The 16,590-nt window shown below is 34.7% G+C and overlaps 1 protein-coding gene across 3 annotated transcripts in view; it reads right to left on the bottom strand.

Moving 5' to 3' along the window:
- LOC121320947 (protocadherin-9-like) overlaps nucleotides 1-16,590 on the bottom strand; it is a 213,951-nt gene that overhangs the window by 170,997 nt on the left and 26,364 nt on the right. For 2 of the 3 annotated variants that reach the window (XM_041259777.1, XM_041259780.1), the window contains exon 3: nucleotides 9,359-9,460. The exons of the other annotated variant lie outside the window; for it this stretch is intronic. In XM_041259777.1, coding sequence (XP_041115711.1) covers nucleotides 9,359-9,460 — 102 coding nt within the window. The remainder of the gene's footprint in view (nucleotides 1-9,358; nucleotides 9,461-16,590) is intronic. 3 annotated transcript variants of the gene reach the window in all.

Below are 16,590 nucleotides of genomic sequence, written 5' to 3'. Positions count from 1 at the left end.
GTATTTGTAGCTGTCATAGTAGATTATTATACTGTATTAAATATATCCATCTATGCACAATATGGTTGTATATTCAACAGATGGAATAATGATGGAATATATGAGGCAGTCCAGATAAACTATAAGCATCTATTGACAAGTAAAAAAGTTATTTGTTTAATAACATTTGTTTTTTTCTCTCAATATGTATGTCATCCTTGTTTTTGTTTTTTTTTCACTAATATTTTCAGGGCTATTTTCCTCAGACTGTTCTAAGCGGAGGGGTACCCGGCGAATCATTACAAGTTCAAGGTAAATCTAGGTTTAAAAAGCTGTTCAAATAATTGTCACCTGGAAATTATTTAAATCTGAAAGTGGAAAACACCCACTCATGGTTATTTTGTTTAGTACTTCAATAGTGACCCTTTTTTTTGTCATTTACAGGAAAAGTGAGCTTCAAGAAGGTATACCAAATCTATCCAGCACCTGAAAATAAAGCTCTATACTGAGAATCTGAGAGGGCTATACTAACAACGCCACAAAACCACAGCAGAGCAAAACAACTTGGACATCATATAACCCACCCACCAACAAATTCAAACATTCTGCCTAATTCTAGTTACAGAATTCATTTAATTTGTTAAAGCTAGTGAACCAAGATTTTCATTAAAATCTAGTAGTCCACATAAAAGCCCCCAGATTCATTTTAATCACTTTCAGCAGTGTCTTTATTTAATTTACTTAATATGTTGTTAACATTCTGCACACTTGTTGCTTGTCTTTAATGTTCTGTTTAGATAACTAACACAGAGGCTTCACTTCTGGTGAAACTAATTACTGTTTAGAGGAGGAACAGAAGCCAATGCTTGTTTTATTAGAGCAAATAGCAAGTTATACAAAATTGACATAAAAGAGGAGGAAAGGAAAGTATTTGTTTAAAACAAACCTTGTTTTAAAGAATAGTAAACCGTAAATTTAAAAAAAAGCGCATTGAAACAATGTAAAGATATTTGACCATTCATCAAACATAGCTAGAGATTGTAAGTATTGCGTTATATTGTACAGTTTAATTAAAAAGGGAGTTCAGTGTACAAACCTAGTGCTCTAAACAATGTATGCATTCTTAGCACCAGGCCAATAGGATATCTGGGTTTCTTTTTTTTTTTGTTTTTTTGTTTTCGTAGTGCACTGCAGTTTTCAGTTGCTTGTACATTATATCCTGTAGCAAGTACTAAAGTAAACAGAAGTAGTTACGAATGCTAGGCCAGCCATAATGCAGGACTGGTCTGGTTCATGTAATAATTAATCAATTTACTGAAAAAAAAAAACATGCTGGACACAATTTTAACTTAGCAAAAAAACGTGATGCATTTTGAAGCACCTCAGAATTTGCATGCTCTCTGTATGAAAAAGAATGGACTCACATTTACTGCAATGTATTGGCCAAGTGCTGGATCAGGTCAAAGATAGTGCTTGGCTCATTTCCCGCTGTCCTGGCTTATGATCAGAAATGTCAGTTATCTTCAAGCACCAATATAAATGGGGACATGCAATCCCTGGATACCCCTGAAGGTTAATACATGTCTTAAATGTTGGTTGAAAGGTTTGACCACTCATATTGTAATATCCAAAAAATAATTATTTTAGTATCTGTTAATAGTTTCCTTTCCTAATTTGCCTATACTGATATAATATAAGATGTTGTATCTTTGAGTCCTGCACATAAAACATACCATATAATAACTATAATTTAATGCAGTGTTTCCAAATGTGACCTCTGTGAACAGTAAACCCTTTAAGTACACAGAGCTCACAACACAATTACCGTAAAGCTATTATATACTGTTATCACTTCTTATAACGCCCCCACCATTCTTTCCATCACCAGCTCTGAAATGGCATATCTCTCTGGGGGACAAGTGTAGCTTGAGGGCATCTCTCAGCAAGACGGATGGGGACCCCTGACCAAATCCATACAAGTCACTCAAGCACAATACTATTTGACATTTCACAGACATTGCTTCTGTCCAGTGAATAACTTTATTTAAAACAGATACAGTACCCAAACTATGTGGTTTGTGCCAAATTTGACAGCACTGATACATAAGTACTTAAAAATATATGGTACTGTAGACAAGGTACACACACCACAAGATTACAATTTGTTTTAAATGATTACAATTTTCCCCATGCACATACATTTATACTATAAACAGCAATCTTTATATGGTGTTCTGAAAGAAATGCATCAGAATTGTATTTCAACACATTGAAAATCTAAACAACCATCAAGCTGTTAAACAAGATTCCAATTACACAATTGAGTTGGAATAAAGGCTGGTTCACACTGGGCATACGATTCAGGAGGATGCTTTAAAGGTGGTTTAAATTCCTGAGTTGTTAGTTTTCATTCTGATTATTTATCTGTTTATTTATGGTACCGTATATGCTTAATTATTAGTTATTTAGACATTTTCCGCTACATCAATACAAGTATAATTTATTTCAGATAATAAATGGCAAATTGTATTTTACTTGTAAAATTCTAAAGGAAAGAGAGAGGCAAGTGATTGGTTGAACACGAGTGACCAACTTGACACTGAGAATTTGAAATCTACCAACTGGTCTGCAGCGTATACAATTTTAACGAGCACGGGAAGTACACAATTAGTCCACGTGCAGACTGTGCCGACATTCAAGTGAATGATTGATCAGCAATCGAGATTCGACACAGCTGCATAAAAGAGTGTGCTTCACACACACAGGGTTGGTGTGTTCACAGTGGAGAATGGGGGAGAAAAAGAGAGAGAGTGAGAGAGAGAGAGAGAAAGAGAGAGAGAGAGGAGAAATGTAACAAAGAGAATTAAAATAACTTGTTTGGAGTTTGTCCACTGTCTGTTTTGTCTGTCTATTTATTTTGGCCAATGTGCCACTGTTTTGTTCAGTGTTTTGTGTTTTCTGTTTTGTTTAGATGTTTTATTTGTTAATTTAATAAACCAGCTGCACAACTCTGTGTCATTCAATTCCTGGTCTGATGTCACCAAGCAAGCAATCTGTGACAGTCAGTTAATTCAACTAATAGGTGCATCCCTATTGATGTTTACCCAAATGCCCATTTTCAGTTAGGTTGACGCAGAATGCAATGTATAAACAATTCCATGGTTCCTTAAAATCTCTCACAAAACCAAAAAAAATAAAACCATCTACTTTTCAAATATAAATAAGAACTACTTATACGTTTGAAAAGCTTTGGTTTTCTGCTGTACTTTTTGAATAATAACTGCCCACCCACATACAAGATATTGGATAGGACATTGCTTAGATGGATCATTACATTTAAAGCAAGTCCCAAGTGGCTGAGCCCTCAAAAGAAGAACTACTTCAAAGTCTTAGTTCACCCATCCTTGCTTATAATAACTTAGGTCTTGATCCACGTCATATTAAGGTCCCACTGGTGGAGGTTTTAGGTCAATAAACTCACAAAGCCAGATAATGATGTCTTTAGTGAGCAGGAGGCTGACCACAGGAGACTTTTCTTATTTCCACACCCTTTATTTATTAATTGCTTCTGCACCTTCACTGAGCCCTCCACCCCTTCGCGTTAATTTCATATACTGGAGTGATTTCTGAAGGAATCAGCAGCTTATATATAAAGCCTGCCAGGTTCTGCAAGTCCAGAAGGATTACAGCTAATCATAAACTGAGCAGAATTAAATGAGAGGCTGCTGACCATCGTGCATTTTTCTGATTTTGACTTTGTGAAGCAGCCGACCTGTTAACCCTAATGTTTTATTTGTAGTTGATTTATTAAATCACTGTTTACTTGTGCTTTTTGTACATTCATCAGCTTTATGTTCATGTACCTGACAAAAGTTTAAAGCTAAGATAACTGAATCATAATATTCAGATACAGCTGAAGTGGTTATTACTGTCTAAGTATTAGCATGAACATCTGCATAGTCCTACCTTATTTTATATATTCATTAGCTACATCCCGGACTGGCCTAAATATGTAAATCAACCCCCCCCCCCCAATACCCTCAACCAAGGCAATATGTGATACAATTTAAATTTCCTAACCTGGTCTGACCCTATTGCCATGGTAATGTAAATAGCCTAAATGAGACTAATTAGATTTTTAGTCTCACCTTAACATTTAGTTAGATGCTGCTGATGAGATGTAATGAGTCTGATTATTTTTATTACAGAGATACTTCCATAGGTGTTGTATGAACTAGAAGCATGTTTTAATGGACTAAAGAAAAGTAGAGAACATATGGCTATATGAACCATGCAGATCTCAAACTTTCTAATAATACGGTTTAAGGATTTAATGAAAAACAGAAACAAAACAAGAACTGTAAACCAAATAGCATGAATCACAATTCAGTGAGAGAATTATTTCACTGTTTACCCCTACGTTTATTCTATCTTTAAAGCCTTGTGAATAGGGACCTTTCTCAAATGTCACAATTAAGTTATGGATGGAAGAAAGAAGAAACTATTACATGTAAAAAAGCAGAAAGAACATTGTTTTTATTTCTGTCCTGAATAGAAAGTATCTAATTTGGCTCAGATGACCTCTATTTAAGATATATTTATAATGGAAGCAGTTTGACATTTCAAATGTCAGAACATTTGCATGTGGAATATATACCACTGACATACAACACTGGTGGAGTACAATATTATTAGGAATTGTATTCTTTAGCATAACTGAGCCCAGTAAACACATAGACTGCATTATGGGAAATTGCTGTGCAGAGGACTGCATGAAAATGTTTTAACTTTGATTGCGTCCCTGACAGTATTTACAAAAAAACCCACTGTTTATTTATTAGTGTCTATGGTTGACAAACTCTCATATTATTGTATATTGAATACCTAGGAAACAGACATCTTTACCTAGAAATGAAAGCTATATTACAGTATAGCATGTTTCTTATTTAAGTAAACAACATCATAAATGTAGAAGTGAGTTCAAATGTTTTGATTACTTTAACCCCAAAACATATGCCTGATATTAAAGTTTTAATTGTCAGTTAGAGTTTTAAAATTATCAACACATTCTTTTGGACTCCTTAGAAACAATAGAATTTAAAAAATACATGCTGTTTTTCTTTCTAAAATGTCACAAATGTGTAATGCCTGTTGGACGCCAGAAGGAAGGGCATAATACCTGTACTGTATTACAGTACATTTCTTATATTCTTACAGTACAGTTATTGGTCAACATTACACATTTAAAAAGATCCTGGCTGTGGGTGCAGCGTATACATATGACAAAATGTAACCCCCATGAGCCTCTAAATTATTTGATATTATGTTGGGATAAAATTGTTCTAATATTATTGAATCTAATTACAATCATACTCAGGGCCTGCTGATATTTATTTCAACCAGCTGCCACATTAATGCCCAAAATTCAGTCAGTGATGTGCCCTCAGGCACAACAAGAGAAGCTCTGCTGCACAAACAGAAATACAAAGACGTGGTGCTTTGAGTGGATGCTAAACATGTGATCTCTCTTTTAGTGATTCTTCTTTCTTGAAGAAACAAACAGAGTTGGTCTTGCATTCTTTAAATATGCTTACACACTGCTGTCAGATGAAACAGGTAATTACTAACCTGCATACTTGTGAACTGGGTGGCTGCCAATAAGCAAAGTACAGCAAAAGCTTCATATTAGCGCACTGACACCCAGCACACAAAAGACAACAGCACAGATACAACATATAATGAGTGTTTCAACAACTACAGTCCCTGTTAGCACTGCTTAAAGGATGTGTTAAAAACAGGCCTGGGAATGAACTGAATTACAATCACATTGTTTGGTTAGTGTGAATGAGGCAAAACTACAATATATACAGGTACTTTTAATAACATTTGTTTTTTGTTTACTTACTCAGTGTTCAGCACTGTGGTGTTGTGAAGCTTCTAGTGAATGTTTTATTAACTAGACAATCTTTAACAAGAAAGAGGTTTAAAAATGTATCTGAAAAGTACACTCTTTAATCTGCTGACCATTCAGCACAAAAAAGCAACCTATCTTTTAAAACAGCAATGTATCAGCATTAGACTCTCTATTCCTTATGTACACCATGCATCTGAGTAAAGAAAGGCAAGGTATTGTTAAAACAGCAATGTATTAGCATTAGACTGTCTATTCCTTGTGTACACCATGCAACTGTGTAAAACTAACAGTGTTGTTATAATCAAAAGCAGTGAACACACCTGAGTCATAAATCAACAAAACAGTTATAGTCGTGAGCACAAAGCTATATGCTACAATATATAAGTAGTGCTCATGAATGACTCACACAGATCTCTTACTCTTGATTCATTATGGTTAGTATCATAAGTACCTTGATGGTAATATTAATAAATGTATACTTATGTTAAGACATGCTGTGTATTTTTAAATTGCTCTAAGCTGCTTTGCTTAACCTAATTAGACCAGAGTATGGGATTATTATGAAAATGTTTTTTCTAGAACTCTACTTTGAAGAAGATGCTTTCATTGTTTTCTCTTCCAGCTTTGAGTAGCCATTTTTATATGGCCCCAGTATACGTTGTAATCATTTAAAGTAAGTCAGAATTGGAATTCCTACTTTGATTTGTACAACCCTATTGTGTACATTATACTACATTTCTAAATAAAAATTAAAAATAATAAAAAAATGACTACAGTCAAGCCTGTAGACATTTGTTGTGCAGTCATGGACTGGTAAGCCAATACTGTGTTTGTACCACAGACTTTATATGAAGATAATAATTAAATAGGTAAACCCAACTAAAACCATCCTCTCTGCCGTAATCATTGGAAGTAGAGTACAGCTAAATTATATATAAGTACTTTCAAATAACTAGGCTGAGTAAATATTCCAAAATTAATCTTCCTAAACTGCCTCTTATGAGAATGAGCAACTATAAAATGCATAACTAATAGACTTTCAAAATAAATTGAAAGACATAAAAACATAGCATGCCACAGCTGGTATGCATGTAAATATATATTATATGAATAGAGAATGTTGTGCTATTCTCTTTGCATTTGTAATCGAAATAAGATTATTCAAAGTATGACAATTCTCTATCTTTTGTTCATGGCTTTATAATAAAACAGTGAAACATTTCCATTAATAGAAACAAAGGAATATACATTAATACACTGAAATAAACAAAACAGATCAATTATACAGCTTGTACTGCAGTACCAGCTATGAAAACATTACCAGTTTTTTGGTATAGATTTACGTTACTGGCTAGATAATTATACATCAGCCTTAAGTGATAGAATCCATTGTTACTGTGGTTGACTTGTTAATGTATAATGTATAACTCAATTTGTTAATGTATATTGTATAACTCAATAATAATCCTACTGATTTAGCTGAATGCCAAAGCATTTCCATTTTCATGTACTGTATGAAAGCTACTGTATGAAAAAAAAGCATCTTTGCCCCTCTAACCTTTTTTTTCATATTGCTTCAATGATTTCAATCTGCAATTTTTCAACTTGCTTAGAACTGTCAACTGTAACCATTTATTATTAGTAGTAGGCATTGTTGTAGTAGTTGTGCATGTGTGTGTGTGTGTGTGTGTGTGTGTGTGTGTGTGTGTGTGTGTATATATATATATATATATATATATATATATATATATATATATATATATATATATATATATATATATATATATATATATATATGCACAGATTTACACATGAAAGTTAGGAACTAAGATAAGACCAGAGAAGTACCACAGGAGGGACAAAACTCATCATTCATATAATGAATACATGTCTCTGGTGTGTTAGGGGTCCAAAGAATAGAAGCCATAATTATTACCCTCTGGCTATCAGGGGACTAATATCCATGCCTATCAGAATGGAAAGTGCCTCATGTCAGCAACAGACTTGTATAGAAATTCCATTTGGCTCCCCCAGGGCCTCTATAACAGTGGCCCCAGAGCTGTCGTACATGTCTGAAGCCATTCAAGCTAAGGTATGGTATAGCAGTATTTCAATCTGTCTCTTTTTTAATACAATATAGAAAAATAAGTGGTCCTCTGGCTGACAGATACCATTTTAAAGTGCTAATGAGAGCAAAAGGTGACACCAGTGGAACCTCATCTACACTTTTTAGAAATAATCTTGGAAACTGTACTGTTCTTTAACACCCTTCCTAACAGGCATGGGACAACATGTTATCACTCTGAAGCATTTAGCAGAATGCCAGCCAATCACTTGGATTGCCGCAAGGAGAAAATGGTTGTCTAAGGTCTCCAGCACAGAGTTAATTAAAGCTTTCTAAACTGATATGGATGAACTGCTCATGTGAAATACAGACAGCACTCTCGTGTAGTTGAACAAGAACATGCAGGTGTGCTCAAGATATTCTCTAATTATTATATTAAATCATGTTTGTTTTAGCACTGTTGTTGATGGTAGGTGATATATGTTCATGTAACCCAACTTCTGTTACCACAGTTGATAATATAAATGACAAGATTAAATATGAGCATAAAACATGTTGCACAATGAAATTAGTCATTCTCTCTACACAGCAATACATTTGTATAAGTGCAACTTAATTCCCATGTATCTTAGGAGAAATCTATTCCAATTTGACATTGGATATAGACATACTTATCTCCACATCTCCTCTGCTCAGTTACTCCAGCTGTACAAGTGCATTAAAGTCTTCATGCATTTCAACCCATAGCTCCAGACACTCTAATCCTACAGTATAAATAATAATAATAATAATAATAATAATAATAATAATAATAATAATAATAATAATAATAATAATATACATACGTGCCAGAATACATGGATGTGCCATGGGAAGACAATGATTGAATACTAATAGCATAACACACCCATCCTGATAACTAAATAACCATGCAGATATTGCTTTCCTGCAGTGACCAATAATAAGCATTATTTCCCTAGTGTCATGTGGAAGGACCATAGTGTAGCAATGTGTCTGCTACAACATAATAATCCTTCAAAGTAATAAAAACATTTTTAAAAGTCAGTGTACATCATGCTAACATGACAACCAACCCTTAATGAATGCCCTCAGCTGAAACATTATTTCATTTCTCCATCAATAATGTTTTTGGTTTTTTTTGGCTGCTTCTTACGGATTTAATTTTATCTTGAGTACCTAGTTGTCAAAGGTTTGGAGAGATTCTTGGAATGAGTGGTGGACTAATGAGGTAATGCAACCACTACTGTTGTTGAGTATGTCGTTTTTAACAGATTGACACTGCAGTTCTGCAGTAACTCTGCTAATAGCAGACAAATCCCTCCATGTGGTAGAAAGAGGGTTGAAATATTTAAAAGAGAAACCTGACCATCAGTACTCACTAGGGGTGTGCACGGGGTCCAATATTCGGAATTCAGGTCTGCTCGGGATCGGAGGTCCAGATATTCAGGATTCAGTTCGGTTCGGGCGTGGGTTAATGTTCCCTTTATGGAAAATTCAAGAAAATGGGGTTAACCTCAATGAATTATTGTGTGGTGCCTTGAGTTATCTTTAGGACTGTGTGGAGATGCTTCTGCCTCAATGAAGGACAGTACTGTCAGGCAAAGAGATCGCCCTGCCACACAGTGCTGACCAGTAAGCGGTCTGGAGTAGAGACATGCTAAATAAAAACAGCTTGGTATCCACTCCAGCATCCAGTTTAATGACATGTGCTCACAAACCTGAACCAGAGGACATAACCACACATGTTCTGATTTGGAATGAAACCCAAACCTCCACAAATGTATTATAAGAGCTCTTTGGGTTCAAGCACATCCAGACAACTCACAATCAATTGTTATATTCTGAATTTGTATGTAAGGTCTGCACACAAGTATTAACAACAGTGTGCTATACTTCTAATTACTAATCACTGGGTCTCCATTTAATTTCTATATAATGTCTTGAATAAATGTGAGATTGGAGCCAAACATAATGTATGTGTTATCTGAGTCGGCTCTAACAGCTGCTTTTTATCTGTCAGAAAAAGCAGGGTGTGAGGAGGGGGGTCTTTGTGTCGTGTGTTTTTTTATATAAAAGATGAAGACGTGAATACAAAAATCACAGGAATGTTGTCTACTCAGAATTGAATATGCTCCTGGGGAACTGAAACCAGGAGGCAAAATGTCTTTGTTGTGTGTGTTTTTTTTTTTTTTTTTTTTTTTCTGGAATTCATAAATGCACATGACAAAAGTAATGCCAACAGCATGTTAAATAAAAAAGTTTGATTTAAATTTTGATAGGTGTTATTTCACACAGAAGAAACTAACGCTGTGTTTATTAGCACAGGTCAACATGAAACTACGATAAGCATGCTTAGTTAACCCAAAGGTAAACAAGGAATACTTTTTTATTTCTTTAACCCATTCTATTCAACTTATTTTCAATAAAGTTTACTAAATAATTTATAAGGTAGATTTTGCAGTAGAACAAATACGGTCAATGTGATTATTACTTCCTTCCAGTATCTGCAAAAATAAATATACATAAATAACCCTATTAACCCTACCCTAACCCTATACACAGTATGGAAGCATAACATTACTTTGAATTGGAATTATGTGCAGTGTAAGCATTCATATTAGTGTTTCGATTTCCTCTCACAGATGCAGTGAAATTAGTTGCCTGCAATTTAGTCAATACTTACTTCTTTATTTCTACGGACACAAATAAGTGTAGCTCTTTTCCAGAATTAATTGTATTTGATTGAAATTAACAGCAATGTACACAAAGTACACAATGTACACAAATGCATACAAAATAAACAAACACATGCAAACATTAATAAAGTTCATTCTGTTCAAAAGAAATGTTCAGTTTTCAATTGAAGCATGGGGTAAAATGAAAATTACGTATTTAAAAAAATGACATATTGGGCACGATTTTTGTGATGGGGCAAACTGCATTTGTGCCTCATTTTGTATTTATTTATTTATTTTTAATTTAGTAATCACCAATTGATTTTAACCCTTTTTTCTCCCCATCTGAAATATCCAATAGTTTTTTAGGCTTAGCTACCACCCCTGGGCTAACTTGGGAGCAGCAAAGACTAACACATGCTGTCCTCTGAAGTATGTGCTGTCAGCCAACCGCTCTGCAGGCCCGCCATGCAGCCAACCCAGAGCTAAAACGTCAGAGGACAACTCAGCTCTGGGCAGCTTACAGGTAAGCCCGCAGGCGCCACTCGGGAGCCCAACATTTGTCCCTCATTTTGATGAAAAAACATGGCACAAACGGGAGCTAACTGCCCTGTAATGTAATTTTGGTGACACACTTTGCCCTGTCCTTTTTCAGGGACTGGTCTCACTTGCATGCTAGCTTTGAGCAACTTTGATGACGGTGCAGACAGGGGTGACTGTGTTTCACACTGACCAGGTCAAGAGGAGGTTTATTTTAAATGCAAGTTCTGTCATTCCACTTACGGAAAGGGAATAGCAAGTGATGAGGGAGTAAGTGAGAGAGAAAACACACTTTTTAAAACAATTTCTATACTTAAAGGAAAGGAATGTCTCTTCTCTTTTTTTCTTTGATTCTCCTTCAACAGTACACATCTAACTTTTCATGGTCTCAGCCTAATTTGTTGGACCCAAATTCAGATGAACCAAAGATGCTGCCCTGAGAGGTATGATGTATGCTGTAATTATCTGCTGTTTTACAATATCACTGTGTGTAATGAGGCCTCACACACCCTTAAACATTAATCACTGTCATGTACTCAAATGGACAAACTTGAAATGAATGGAGATTGTGTAGGAACCTGACTAATATCTGCCCGCCCCCTTGCACTACAGCATTCTATCATCCCATTTTATAATCTGTATTCTGCATACAAATAAGCAAACTGAGTACTTTTTTCAAAAGTTATTTGCATTACTTACACTCTGTTTGTAATAAATCATATTGGTACTGCAGACACCCACACAGAAAAGTGTATTGACTGTCACATCAATCCATGTTTCCTTTCCACCTTGAGAAAGGAATGTGTGACACAGCCCATGTCCGTTATGTAGCAAGTTATTACATTCCATGTGAAGTTTGTATATTATAGTTTTGAAGCTTCCCTTTATAATGTAATAGTTACTGTTACTTTACTGATCTAACATTGTTCTAGTTAGGTCAGGGTGTAATATAAAAGACGTGGATGTGCACAGCACTCAAATCATCCAAGTATCTGTAATATAAGTACTTAGCTTGTGTTATTTTTAGATTTGTATAGGTGAAGCTCTCATTGCAATCTTCATTAACCATCACAAATAGCTTCCCAGCAAAATAAATGCATTAGCACATGCCATATCAATGTCAACAACTGAAATACCTAAATACATAATAATCAAATGAAAAAATGAAATTGCCTGTGAATACATATAATATCTGCCATATCACAATAATACATCAATCACATATCTTGTAAGAACTACATTATATAAGTAAGTTTAACTAAAATAGATACATTACAACGAAGGCCTGAAATACCAGAACAAAGCCAGACAGCTGTTTCAGTTATTGCATTAATCATTGTCTTAATGACATTAAGATGGTTGATGGTTTTCTTTTGTATTTAGTTTCACTGCATGTTTTCACTTATTTTGTCAAATAATATAAGAACAACAGTGCTGGTTCAATTACACAGTACACTGCCATCTCAAAGTGCTTTATAGATGCTTATGAAAGAGCTTTGGAAATTAAAAGCCATGGTTGATAAGATCACATGACAATCAAATCTGAAGATCAAAGAGCTCTATGTCAACAGGTTAAAAAAATTCTCACAGCCATACACTAATAGAAATGAAATAGAACCTAAAAAAAATGTCAATGATGATCAATTTCCTTGGATTTATTTTCTTTAAAATCTCAAAATCTCGACCTCTTCGGCCACAGCGATAGTTCCTGTAAAGCCCTGGGATGAAGTATCAAATTCAGCTGAACTGCAGGATCTAAAAAAAAAAGGTTGGAGAGTGGTTGCATTGGATAAAGAAAATAAAAAATAAATCTAGGTTTATATTTTCAAGAATATGGTTTAATAAGTGAAATACATTATGGTAATTGCAGACGTCAGTGTGTATTATTATGAAGTGAGCAGTTCTATTCATGTTGACTAATATGTGTAACATTGTGCATGACTGCCTTACAGTTCAGTTGATGCACTGAGAGTCTGAGTTAAACTAGTGTTGAGAGGAGACACAGGCAGCACATTTTGAGGAAAAAAAAATAAGGTACAGATCGTGATCATTGTAGTAGGGAAATAGTGATTACAAACGTCAACTTTACTTACCAAAGTGTATAAAACATGTAAGTATATAACACAGAGCCATTTTAAAAGCGCAATAACTCCATGGCCTCATGCCTTACAGTGCACCCAGGCATGCGGGAGATATGTCTTACTGCACGCCCTGCCGTGAGTTACACTTGCTTGTTGTATTATACTAGTTGAGCTAATCAAACAAGTTGGTCTTAAGATTCAATTTTAAATGGGATGTTATGTCATATGCTCTCACAAAATGTGACAAAGCATTATAGAGTCTATGGTCAGAGCAGCTTTAAATTCCATGTCACCAAGTATGCATACAATTTAGCAACACACAACACAAAGCCAGTGTACAGAACCTAGCAGACTGCTTAAGATTAGAAGTTTAAAGTATGTTGGAAGTGTAGACAGGGACCTGGCCCCTGTTTTCCCTGTAGATAAGAGTCTCAAAATCAATTTGCATTTCACTGGGAGCTAGTGAAGAGTTGTCAGAATGGGTGAAACATGCTAATGGGAACGGGGTTTAGTAAGGACGGGCTCCAGCATTCAGAACTAGCTGTAGCCCATCAAGTGAGTATCCAATCAACAAAATAGGTAACAAATAAAATCCTACAATAGAATCAATGGTTTTAACAACTATTCTGCTGAAAATAAATACGCATTCTGTTATAAAAAAATAATAAACCAATACTTTTTTTTTCATATATTTCTTTGAAGTACTGAATTACTGAAAAATGTACATTTCTGTTATAGGTTACCTATCTGTTTTTAGTCTATCATCATTGTGCTTCTGGAGCTAATATATGATAGCTCCCTTGTGATCTACACGTTCCTTTACTGGTTATTCGCCATTTTTGCATTTCAGAGCATCACAAATGCAAGCAGTTTTGCATCTTCCCCTGAGGATCACTCCAATATCCCACCCTTAACGGACAAAAAAGCTTATATGAAACAACAGTTTATCCACTGCAATCTATGTATGATTCTCTAATTTTGGAAATCGCATAATAATATCATAGGAGAATTGTGTTTGGGTCTTCCAATCACTGTGTCTCCTATGCATCTCATGATTATGCAATCTGTTAAAACTATTACAATACTACTATTACAATGTAACACAGCCCTGCTAATAATGCAAACAAAATAATAATTCAATAACTTAACATAAAAGGCCATGGATAACAAAGAAATGAACATCAGTTCTTAAAATTTATTGCAGTTACATGTGAGATATATCAATAATTGTAATAATCATTAATACAACTGTAATGCTATTTTACAATTTGCTTTAAAATGGCTATTATACTTTTGTGTATACTTTATAACTGGTACTAAATACTATAACTATTATGCTATTATATATGTTTTAATGCGCTCTTTCTACATATAAACATTGAATTTAGTCAACTCTTAAAAGTTTGTTTTTCAAAAAAATAAAACAAAAAACTTGCACTGTGCCAATTTGTTCTCCTTGCTTTTTAAGTATTTATTACACATTCCAAGGAGCAGTTTAATCTGTCTGTCATTGAATGTAATGTATATTTAAAAGCACTGGTGTCTGCCCTGATGTATATATTTAAAAGTATCCAACCATAAAATGCCTCCAAAATGTGTTAATTAAAAATCAGCCCTTCGTGTTGCAAGAAATGTAGCCTACATTACTTTGTTTATTTATTTTTAGGTTCAGATCTGGGCTGTCAAGGAAAAATAATATTTGAAGCACTGTTATTGTAAAAGAAGCTTACTGTAGCTTATGTCATATGTCAAGACCGCATCATGGATATCATTGAAACATAAAAGGATTTTTTTTGTTTTCTTTTTTGCATACTTTCACAAGAGTAGAATAATCCACAGGCCTTCTATCTAAACTTTCTTTTAAGAATTTAAATTGATTTTGAATTTTAAACACCAGAACTTAAGATGAAAGACCCTTTTTGCTATACAAAATGTTATGTACAAGGGTTGGGTAAAAACCGAGGAAGGTGATATGTAAATGAAAAAGGATTGCCACTCACCTGAATAATGTGCTTTGGAAATGGCATCACTGGCATGCATTCTGTAACGTATAAACACTATATGTCCCTATGATAATAACTTCATTATCAGGTTTTTTGATATGCACTTCTCACAAAAGTTTATTTATTTATTTATTTTATTTATTTTCTTTTGCAGATTAACACCCCTCAACTACCCAAACTAAATTAAGCCCACAATCACTGGGGAATTGTCATGAATCTCTCTTAAATAAAGTTAAGATACTAGACAGTTTGTGTTTTTTATTGTATTATTTTGTTATTTTTTCTTTAAATTCTACACTGTGTTTCTATTACTATCATTTCACATTCTTTAATAAACAAACAAGAAGAATGAGAAGAAAACACAATTGACCTTTCTGAAGAGATAACGGGCAAGATAGTAGAATGAATACCAATGATGAAAAATAATTCCAGCTGATTGATATGATATGGATGTTGTATGTTGTTTTGAGTTTTACTAAGATTTCGGTGTCAGGGTTACTAAACTACAAAATAATGCCCCCTAAATATCACGCAATTTGTACTCTATTTAACACTGATAAGGTAACCTAGGGTTCCATTCGGATCTTAATTTTTGTTTCCTTTTAGGTAGTTGTAGGCACCCATCCTGTTGCACTATACAAAGGATAATTCTACTCCAGATAGTCTGGTTGAATTTCCCAAATTGTTTTAGGTTTGGGGTACATATGGGGCCCGACCTTCTTGCATGAATATCTCAGGCATTGTAATAGCTAGCTTCCCAGCTTGTCTGAAAGTACAGGAGCTTTCCACTGATGTATCGTACGTTCTGAACACATGTTCCTATGCGAAACTAAGGCTTGAGTCACGTGACATGTCAGCTCCTAAGTTTTGTTTGTTCCCTATTACTCGGTCGCATCAACAGATAGCATTCCAGTTTCAACATTATTTAAAAGCACAGGCTTTGTGCTTTCCATTGATGCCATATGCATACTTTTTACCACACCCTCATTCAGTGGTCCAGTGCTGTGACACGCAGTAAATCGGTAGGGGTGTTCAAGTGCCTGTAACTCAAAAACAGAAAGAGCTAGGAACACAGTCAATATACCAATTGAAAGAGAGCTTTCCAATGATACCTCACGTGCTTGGATAACATGTTCCTAGAATAAACTACAGCGCCCAGAATAGACTGGTGCCTTCACTTGCTAGGAGACAGGTATGTGCATTAGGCGTCTTATCCATTTTGCATAGCATAAACAACACATTATACCAAATGATGGCTAGAAGTAAAGGAAAAGCACAATAAAGTGTTAATATATACATTTTCATTCATTCA

The sequence above is a fragment of the Polyodon spathula genome, chromosome 9 (assembly GCF_017654505.1).
Source record: "Polyodon spathula isolate WHYD16114869_AA chromosome 9, ASM1765450v1, whole genome shotgun sequence".
Taxonomy (NCBI): Eukaryota; Metazoa; Chordata; class Actinopteri; order Acipenseriformes; family Polyodontidae; genus Polyodon; species Polyodon spathula.
This window is presented reverse-complemented; position numbering and strand designations above follow the sequence as displayed.